We start from the raw sequence: 11,025 nt of genomic DNA on the forward strand, positions 1-11,025 counted from the left end.
ATGAAAAAAGGTGCATGACCGCCCTTGATTTTAGCGACAAATTCTTTTGAGAGAAACTGTCTTAAGTCTCTCTTCAGAGCAACTCACACGGCCTTTCTTGAACACTGCATCTGACTTCTCCACATCCGCTGAAATTAAACTGTTGTTCAAAATTTATTTTGTTGTAAATCCATAAGATGATTCCTTCCGTTTAAAACAATGGTCAAGCCAGCGCTAGTTTGTGCTGTTGCCTGAGGGGACAGATGTGTGTGCAGCTGTGCGCTTCCCTTACACAAAAGGAAGTTTAAGGAGTCGGTTTTGACAGGAATTGCATCACTCTTTCCCTACAGCGCCACAGAGACCAGCTTGACTAGCTGCTTCCACTGGATGTGTTATGGTGTTGCAAGTCATAAATCCACCTGGAAGGCAGATGTGTTACCTTCTTTTTAATTTAACCCCCACCTACAGCAGATATTTGCTCGGCAGCTGTGCGTTGTTGTTCACAGAAATTTCCACGTCGCTAAAAATTTATTAACTTTCATCACCCTCGGGTCATTAATGTTGTGATGGGCTCGGGAATTGACCGCCACCAGACAATTTTCTGTCTAGGCGTCCAGGCGTGTAATTACAGACCTTTGAGTAATAACCTTCTCGAGCAGCTGTAACCACAATAGATGTATGAAGGCGCAACACGTGGGACTTAAGTCTTCTACTCTGAAACAAAACGTAGTGTCATGTAGAATGATCTAACTTATGCTCAATTAAAATCTAATCACCGAGTTCAGTCGCACTTAATTCCAGTTCATCTGAACTGGGAATCTTTAATGGATTCTGGGAACATGGTTGCCTTTTCTCCGCTGTGTTTTTAGAAGTTTCATTGTAGTTTTTGTCCCTTGTTTTCAAAGTGCTCTTGTTTCCTGGCAACCAAACACTCAAGAGCATGGGAGTTATTGGACATATTCCAGGTAACCTCAGAGTGAAAACCTATCAGGCGATGAATTAAACTTCTCACAGGAGAGCGTTTGGCTCTCTGCATCTAACAGTTTGGATCAATCGGAGTGAATGAAGCACCAGACTTGTCGGATTGTGGACTTGTTTCTGGCCTCGTCGCCATCTTAAAACCAGATGATCGGTCAGATAGCAAGGAGGTGTTTATTATTCTCAAATGAGCTAGCTTCTACAAACGTTGCCACATGAGTTGAGTCAAACTTTGGATGTACACCTTCAAGTATTGGAATCAACCAGCCCCACTGTCTGTCAGCTCTTATGGGATATGTTGTTTTTTTTTTCTTTACATGTTTATCACAAAGTAAACTTTTTTTTTCCAAATGTTGACGTTGTCGTCTGTGCAGAATGACATTTGAAACATCTCAGCAGGATTTCAGCAAGAAATCAAGCAGAAAAAATCCCCCTGCTCAGCCTCCAACCTCCTGACTGATATTTCCCGTGTTTGTTTTAAATGGAACCAGCTGTTAGCATTTTCTTCCTCGCTGATCAGAGCTGCGTGCGCTTTCACTTTCAGCGAGAGGTTTGTTTGACCTCTGCTGAGTGTGCTTGAATGGGGCGGAGCCAATATGCAACAGCCTACTGAACAGATTTTAACCCCCTACCCGAACCAGGGTTTGCATCCCCACCCCGCTGTGACTGGTATGCAGTTGGTGAGAGGCTGAGGTAGATTGTGGCTGTGGAAAGGGGTGACTCTGGGACGCCAGTGGTCATTGTCTAGCCTCCTGAAGGTGTCGTGGGCCCAACTAGATGTAAGACTGATTAAAGGAGGTTCCCACCTGATGACCCCAATGACATGGGTCAGCACTGCTCACTGATCTATATAGGGAGTATAGGGAATTATTCACTGAGTCTGGTCCATTTTTTCTTTTTTTCTTTCTTTAGCACAAGTTTCTTGTGTTTACCTTAAAAAGTGATTATCACTTGCCATGAGCAATGAGATTGAATTTGTTCAGTAGACCCAAATGAACTCTTGTAAATAAGCCATTTTGAAGTTTGGTATAACTTTAGTGTTTGTTTTTTGTCTTTTTTCTGATTTCCCTGTGTGAATATTCTAACCTTACTTTAGGGATATTTTATATACTTGAAAGTTTGGTCAAGTAAACATGTACTTGCCGCCACATGTACAAATGCACAGTGAGCCCGAGTGGCTCAAACTCCAGTTCAAGGATGTCAGGTGTGTGTGCTCCTCTGGTCAGAGACTGAAGACACAAACAGCTGGGCTGCTGGGAAGTCAGCACAACCTCAAATAAATGATCTTTGTCTATATTGTATAGTTATTTGTGCTCCCTTTGCAATTCTAAAAAAAAAAAAAAAAAAGTCAATCTTTGTGTGCTTGCAGGGCAACTCGAATAACATAGCAACCATCGACATTTCAGTGGGCTTCGTTGGACTGGAAAGCTACGTTGAAGCCCCTGCCATCTTCTTAACAGCCCTCAGCACTTATGCAGGCCCCCTGCTTTGGGCGTGTCATCTTGTCTGCTACCTAAGCTCAGAGAGAGACAGGTGAGTGTCGGTTTAGCCATTTCTTTACTTTTAACATAATTGTTACACTTAGATTTGAAAAAATTTGGATGGTCAGCTTTCACCCTCATTAGCATCCCCTTCGACGGTTTGTCAACACTTTTTAAGTGAAGTCTTTCAGCTGTTGTTTTGGAAATTTTCACCCAAAAGTCTTCTGGTTCTGTGAGATTGTTCACCCATTCCACCCACTGCCCTTCATGCAGTGCTGTTTGAGACTTATTCCCATATTTTCATGTCCGGGAACTGAAGGTCATGGCAAAGCTTTTGCCGTGTGTGGATTTTTGGGTATGTTTGTGGGTTTTTACATGATCCAGTCCCTGAGCCACCGGCTGAGACACACCTCCAAAGAATGATTGACAGCTGGATAATTGTTTTCAAGAAAGTCTGACTGTTTCTAAGATGCGTAAAACAAGCCCAGATGTTGATTTGCAAACTTCCGACAATAGATTTTGTGGTAAGGAACCAGGAAAAAGTTTTCTTCAGATGACGTTGGATCGAGGTCCACTTCAGAGCTTAATGTTCCGGAAGGTCTTCTGCTGTCAGGCAGGAGTTTTTATTATCCTTTTTTTTTTTTTTTTATGCTGTAAGCACTTCTCTCTGACGGTTTTATTGGTCTTTCGGACCTCTACCTGACCTCTACCACATCTGTTAAGTCTATATTTTAATCAGACTATGAACTGAGAAAACAACCACTTGGCGGTGCATTGCTGTATTTATATAGCTTTCTTGTGCTTTGCGGTCATCAATTATTTTCACTTTCAGAGTGTCAGGAAGCTTCTTAATGGCTGCTGATCTCTGGGACAACGTTCGAGGAGTCAGAGAATTTATAAAGCTTTGAAATGTGCTTGGTCTTTACGAACGATCATGAACAAACCTTCATCATCCAAGAGCGTGGGTGAAAAGCTTTAGTGCAGAAACACTTCAGCTGAAAAAGCAGCAAAGTAACGATATTTTGAAATGGTTTGCTGGAAGAAATGTCTTTGTGTTATGACGCAATTCAACTTCACTTTTCTTATATTGTCCGTGCAAGTGCAGACGTTCCCCCTCATCTCTATTACATTTACTTTACAAGTGCTGCTTGCTTCTTTTTTGTACTTGTGCAGGCCGAATCCTCTCTGCGGGTGAGACGGTGTGGGTGCACCTGAACATTAAGTTCATTTGTTTTTCTTGTGGTAACATGGAGAGTTGCTTGCAGCGTTTCAAAGATGAACGAAAACAGCGAGAGACCTCAGCTGGAGAGAGGTCAGTAGCTCGGTTGCAGTACGTGTGTGAAAGCAGCCAATAAGCAACGTGAGTGATGAGGTCTGCGGCTGGGCAACACCTGCTCGGTTACCGTGGAGAGAAATACTCTTTGTATAAAAGGAGTTGGCTTATAGGGATACTTTGCTTTGTGATACTTTGGGTTTTGTGAAGTACATATGCATAGTTGGTGTTTTTATCTGCTTAAAGTAATTCCTGTATCAGACACTTGTGGATTTCTACACATCGTGCGGCTAATAAAAAGTAGGGACAATTGTATCTCTCTCTTGTAACCAGCAGCCTTGTGATTTATTGAAGAGAAATGTTTTAGTTTCCACAGAAGATCGACTACAGAGGATGAATATACCCGGACAGGATTTAAAGTCTGAATAATCTTTGCAACTCTGAAATTCAGCAGTTCCTCCCATCTCAGAAATGTTGTGTTGTTGGCAGTGGCAGAAAATATCAAATTAAAATGAACAAATAGAGAAATGTCTCATTTGACAGAGCAGTTGGCGATCCCAGATGAATGCACAAACTTGCATTATCTCTGAAGACAGGAGTTTTGGACTTTAAACAGTCAAGACAGCAATGAGTTGAAAACAATTCAGACCCGATGATAAATTGAAACTGGTATTAAAAACAACATTTCAAAAGTTGAAAAAGAGAAATCTTATTGATTTTTGATCAAGGTGCCCTCAGAGAGCACTACATTAAAAACCAGGCACGGCTCTGAAGTTGGAATCACTGCATGGGCTCAGGAACACTTCTGAAAACCATTGTCGGTGAACAAAGTTCATTGCTGTGGTTATTAGTGGTTATTACGGCATGTATGGTGCACTGGGCGTCCCTGCCGGCGGCTTAGCTGCAGCACGTATTGCCAAGAGCTCAATCCATGTTTCTCCAAAAAAAACATTTTTTTAAAAGCTTTTGGAGATGATGAGCTTTTTTTTTTTTTTTTTTCGTGGTCCTCAAGATAAGAGAAAATGAGTCAAATGAAAGCCTTTAACCAAATTTCAGGATGTGTCTAGATCAATTCAAACAATCAGAATCAATCTATGACAAAGAGTTCTAAAAATAGGGCTTATACACCTAATATTTTTTTTAAAAGTTCAATATGTTCCCATGGCCCAGTTGGTGGTAAGTTGGTAAGTTTGATGGCAAACTAAATCTAAATCAAACCCATGAGAAATTCAGAAGTTAATTTGCTTCTTTTAAAAACTAATCGGTCATTTTTGTTTTATAAATAGTCATATTTCTTTTTTTTTTTTTTTACAGATAGCTGAACATAAAACCTAACAAAAAGACTCCACGAAAGTTGTAATTTTCTCAAAAGAAGAGATCAATTCTAGAATAAAATGGAATGGAAAAAAAATAATAATTTAGTGGAAAAACAATTAAAAACTGCTGTCCAAATTATCATTGGCATTTTATAGCCTACGTTGAATGCAAAACCCGTCGTATTTTCACTTTATGCAACTTGAAAACAAACCAATAGCTACAGATTAAAGACCACTGCAAATCATTTTTCAACTTTTTCTTCATCCAAGATGGCAGCGAAATAAACACTCCCTCCTTGCAGTTTCTCCAGCCTCATACCTAGCTCAGTTTACCCCACAGCATTTGGCTCACTTTGACCCACAGCTGGTACTTTGGAAGAGAAAAAAATTAGCTCGCTTACCAATTCAGGCAAATATTTAGCTAAATGATTTGCATCATTTTATACACTGACAAATTTCCAACATGCCAGTATTTTTTGTCCTTGATGATTTGGCATCAGTGCATCAGCCATTACATCTGATACTAAAAACCTTTTAGCCATAACTCCTTTTTTTAAAGAAAAAAAAGGCTTTTTCTTTGTACAGTCTGGCAGATTTGATGGGTGCCATGACAATAAAAGTGCACAGTTGCCAAGATACACAGGGTGGGTCAATTTATCCACTGGCTCATCTCCTTCCCCTTTTACAAATTACAACTTATATCCATTTTACTCAGCATCTTTGGAAACATGACTGTAAAAGAACTCGCATAAAGTAGCGAAGGTAATCCAATAAGATAATAACACCTGAGAAGTGTTGGGTTTTTATTGCTTTCAAGTAGTAGATAGAAATCTACTTCAGAATATGTGCATTTTAAAGATTCAGTTTGATCGATGAAAATGGGCAGTTGATTGCATTTGAGATGACATCATCATTGAACTGCCAACAAAGGGCACATAATGCGAGGTGATGGTGGTTTTACCCCCCCGAGCAGTCGGATCACTTGGGCCTCACATCAGTTTGCGGGGGCTGTGGTGAACTCCTCTGCCACTGCAGGGGTTTGACTCGGATCCCTCCTCCAGCTGATGTCACATTAAATCCAGCTTGTAAAGATCGCGTGCTGCATTTTAGTGCAGGGCCGCGCGACCGTCTCTCCGTGTTCTCGGATATCACTCGTAACGGGGAACTCTCCACAGAAACCCCTGCTGTAAAATGCACTCAGAGTTATTGTGAGGAGTGAAACTAAAATAGCCTCCTTTCATTTAGATTTCACTGTGCGGCGTCAGCAGCTTGACCACAAAGGAAAGTACTGAAAACGAGCTTTGATCAATAGCTGCTCTGCAGATCAAACAATCAAACTGTATCACTTTTTAAACTGATTTTTTTCGTTTTATTCCACTTTAGATCTTCAAACCCAGCCAATCGGGGAGATATGGCTTTAAATTCATCATCAAAACTAGTCTGTCACTCTTAACTTTGAATATATAAGCTACACCGGGCCAAAGCTTTATTGAGCTTTGTTTTGATCCGACTCATTTCTAAAGCTGGAAATTAGAGATGTTTGTCACACTCCTTCTATTATGAAAGAATAAGCCGCTTGCAGGATTTTTTCGAAACTGACATATCACTGTGAAAGATTCCCAAAGAGACACTAAAACATTCATGATTTGGTATATCTTTGAGGTGGCACACAGAAGTAAACTTGAGCTGTTTTAAAAAGAGCAACTCGATGGATGCAGCAGGTAGAAGAGCTTAAAGGTTGCATTGATTGCTGTGATTCTGTTTTTCTTTTGTTGTTTCTCATTATTACTCTTGCTGTCTGTTATCTAAGTGACAAGGGCATGGCGGTATACTCGCCAACCAAGTTTCTCTTTGTCTGGGGGCATTTGGGACTATTTCACAGCTATATTAGTGAGTCCATCACAGCAGCACAGACTACAGTAGTTTAAATGTGTCACCCCAACCTCTAAAAAGACTATAGGTGAATGAAAATGTTATCTACCCTCGATGATCGTAAATCATCAGTTATTGGCCTAACAGGGGCTTCAAATATTAACAGTTTTCGACTGTATCTTGGATTAAACTATGCGAGTGACACTTGAACCATTTAAGAGCTAATTTGCCTTTTTGAAAAGCATTCTAAAATGTGAGCAGTGTTTGAAAGCATCCTTAAAGCTGAGGGTTTTCTGGAAGAGTTCACTGAATTCACCTTTATTTCTCAGCCTCAGCAGGCCTTTTATCCACATCTTCATACATGTGGACAGTTAAGCACGTTAAGACAACAGGAGTGCACCTTCAGCTGCCTGCAGCAGTGGAAGAGAAGGCTGCTGTCAAGTCGGCCACAGCTTAGGAAGAGAACACGTCGGGTTTTTTGGGGTTTTTTTCAGTCTACCTTTCAATCGCTTTGCAATGAAGGTGAAAAGAAGGTAATAAGGAAGACTAGAAAGTATTTTCATGTGACGCGGTGACATTCTCAGGCATCCGCAGAAGTCAGACAAGATTTCTGAAGCATGCTTGGCTACAGAAACATCACGCATCACATCAAGTTCAGGGTTTCGCAGCACAGCATCGAACTTAATCGAATGAAACACACCCCTCAAGACTCTCACACTGCCAGTGCAAGGCCAGTGGGGAGACGCCATGGAAATGTGACTAATTATTTAGATGGCACCAGTCTTGTGTAAATGAAGTTTGTCTCAGGCTGCTCTAAAGTCTCTTATTGAAACGAACAAGTGTCAGACTAAGGTGTCTTACACTTTTAACCCTTTAAAGTCTGCACTGAGGGGAAAAAAGCAAAGGAAAAACCTTCAATCAATCAGTGCTTTTTTTTTTTTTTTTTTTCACAAATGGTTGGGATGACACATCATAGTAAAAGTATTACATTTTAAAAAGATAATGTCAAACCACATGCTTTCTTTTAGCTTCATGCACCAAAACCAAGTTTCAGAAATGGCTCATGCAAGTTCACAGCCACTAAATTTTGATAAGACGGAGTACAGTCAGGGAAGGATGTGCTCCACCAAATGGTAGTTCAGGGTGTTAAAGGGTTCAAATATGAGACTTGACTTTGCTGGTAAAGTTTTTTGTAAGAATTGACTGCTGGAAACACATATGTAGTGATGTTCTGGTAAAAGTAATGAAGTCATAAGTGAGTTGCAGCTTCAATTATTCCACAAAATGGCAAAACTTTACAGTTTCAGGTTTAGAACTTAATAGAAATTGTTGACCAAGTGTTGGTCTTTTGTGAATGTAGGTTAGCGAGATCTGTTTGAGTTCATAAATCACGCCTTTAAGAACAAGTGGGCGAATGCAGGTTGAATGCATCATTTATATTATGTTCAAGGATAAAAGCGACAATATAGCTGGAAAGAAAATCTGCAGCACGCATCCTATAGCTCAAAAAAAAAAAGAGTTGAAAAAGAAAAGGTGGACTGTTTTCAAATTGACCGGCAATGATTACTGACATTTGACTAGAGACTTGCATTAGCCGTGGTTTGTCTGCCTGCACCACCGATAGACCTGGCAGTTGCTAGATATAAAACATTTGGTGGCGATTTAAAATGTGAGCATAGCCTGGAGGAATTGTAACGAGTTTACAAAAACCAAGGCTGACTCTCTAAAAGTGGAATATCTTTCTTTGAGGACACAGATGCAGCTTTATCTTACTAAATGTTTGATCGCACATGTTGGTCAGTCACTGGTACATTCCTGACCAGCCCAGCTTCCAGCTTTGAGCTGGACTACCCACCATGTCTCCTGCTCCATCAGAAGGCTTAAAGTTCCTCCCCCTCAGCTGGGACTTTGCCTGTTGTAATAATAAAAACATTTTAAAGATCCCCTCGCTGATTTTCTCTCACGTTTCAGTGCATCAGAGATGACTTCTCAGTGAAAATGCAGGCAAACACTTTGTGTATCTGTCTGTGTTTGTCTTTGCATCATCTCCTAATCTCCTGGCCGCATCCATCCTCACGTCATGCAGGTTTTAAAGTCATTAACTTGTTAATCAGAAGTTCCCAGCAGTCCGCATTATCGGGAGAAGATAATTGTATCAGACACTCCTGCTGAGTATGCCTAAGAGGTAAAAATGTGAATTATGGCCTTCGCTATGAATCATCAAACAATCTGCATCTTCAGTAAAGCAGCTTTTACAGCATGTGCAGACGTGAAGCGGCTTAGGATGTCTGTGGTTTCCGTTAAAACTTTTCTGTGAGAGTCACCTGCCCTGTTCTCCGCACTGCTTCCTCCTTTCTCACCAATCCTCTTCCTCTCCACAGGAGCCCGGTGGCAGTGAGCCACGGCTGCTACTGTTTGGCCCTGCTGAGGTCCGTGCCAGCTGCAGCCTACATTGTTCTGGTAACTGTCCTGCGCTATCATCTCTTTATATGGAGCGTCTTTTCACCCAAATTGCTGTACGAGTCCATGCACCTCCTGTTGACGGCAGGAGTCTGCCTCATCTTCATCACGATGGAGCAAAGCCACAGCTCAAGTAAGTCTTAGGGAGCACAAAGACTGACCTCATCCACCGGCCTCTCAGACTAAGACTTTTACACTCGTCTGTTCACATTGTGCGAGTCGGGGTTTCGGGAGGAGTCGATCTAAATGTTTGCAGAAATACTTTGGGATGATGTATAGTATATTTTGAAGCAGTCTATTTAAAATGCTGCATTTTTTTTTTCCTTGAAGAAAATGTTTTGGAATGAATAAAAGTGCGATGACTTCTGAAATTTCTAGAGAAGAATGACTTTCCTTAACTCAGGGCCGAGCGCACAGCGAGCTGCAGCACATCCGAAATGACAAAGCAGCTCTGTGAGTAATATGATTGGATAAACTTTCGTGTTATAAAGGGCTTCGTGTGTTTTTCTTCTTTAAAACGGTGTTTTTGTTCTGAAAGCGGCGGTTTACGTCGCGCAACCTTGTTCGTCTGAAGTCGTGCCGAGAAACGCTCGAGTTCACCAAACTGAGCCTGTCTTATGATGTAGTCGGAAAGCGCAGGTGTAAATAATAAAGGTCAATCGTGACATTAACGGCTGCTGCGCCTCACTGGGGCACTGGCGATCGTTACGCATTTGCTTCTCCTGCTGTGGTGGATCAAAGGGGTCTGCTACTGCTCAACGGTACGGACTGAACCAGGAGTTTGTATCGCCTTGGTAGGTAAGACAAAAGGTAAAACAAAAACTAACACAAGTGTGAGCGAGATGTCAAACAATGAAGCCTGTGCGTGCCCACACAGACTTTTTGGAGAAGGGTCTAATCAGGCAGCATTAGTGAAAATACATGTGTGGGTGAATCATGGGGGTGCAGAGTGGGCGTTTTCAACACACTGCAGCCATTTCTTTTAAGAATTTATTGAATGTGCATCACAAACCATTTGGTAAAATATCCTTTTTTTCTTTAATCCATTTTCACACAAGAGTTTAACCCTCCAGATGCTGGTGACATTTTTGGAATTTTTGACACAAAGCTGCTTTAAATAAACTAAGCTACAGTATGCCTCAATGAGGAGTGACATTGCACAGGATATCAGTGTGAGGTAGATGCTGTGAGACACCTGTCAGAGTTAACTGCCTTCAGTTTCTACTCAAAGTTACAGAGGAGGAATGGCTCGAAGCATAACGATGATATCAGTGGAAAACTTCTCTTTTCTTTTTTTAGTTTTTTGTCTACTTTGTGAATTGCACTCAAAATATGGCGCAGTTTGAAATACTGTAAAAAAGGAATCTGTCATCACATGATGATATGAGGTTTATCATTGAAATGACACCAATGTCTAATCCTTTTCATCTCTTACTGTCCCAGCCAGCACTTTTGTTTAAATGTGCGTGCGGGCTCAAACCTCTTTGACTTGTCCTCTGTGTTTTTAAAATCACGGCGGATTCACCAAAGTAAAAGCACTCCGTAAGCTGGCTTTGATCCAAAGCAGAAGGAGTTCCCTGTGAAATGGACTGCACGTGTCCATGTAAGATTCCAAACAATAGGGAACGGAAATCCTGTGTATGGACGCGCTGATCGTCGGCTCGTC

At 41.2% G+C, this 11,025-nt stretch overlaps 1 protein-coding gene across 2 annotated transcripts in view; it reads left to right on the forward strand.

Moving 5' to 3' along the window:
* The window catches only part of pigg (phosphatidylinositol glycan anchor biosynthesis class G (EMM blood group)), a 75,613-nt gene extending 65,619 nt beyond the window's left edge, over window positions 1-9,994 (forward strand). For both annotated transcript variants that reach the window (XM_075480937.1, XM_075480936.1), the window contains 2 exons: window positions 2,327-2,490; window positions 9,281-9,994. In XM_075480937.1, coding sequence (XP_075337052.1) covers window positions 2,327-2,490; window positions 9,281-9,503 — 387 coding nt within the window. In that variant the 3' untranslated portion in view covers window positions 9,504-9,994. The remainder of the gene's footprint in view (window positions 1-2,326; window positions 2,491-9,280) is intronic.
* The last annotated feature ends 1,031 nt before the right edge of the window (window positions 9,995-11,025 follow it).

This window comes from Odontesthes bonariensis, chromosome 13, assembly GCF_027942865.1.
Source record: "Odontesthes bonariensis isolate fOdoBon6 chromosome 13, fOdoBon6.hap1, whole genome shotgun sequence".
In the NCBI taxonomy this organism is placed as follows: domain Eukaryota; kingdom Metazoa; phylum Chordata; class Actinopteri; order Atheriniformes; family Atherinopsidae; genus Odontesthes; species Odontesthes bonariensis.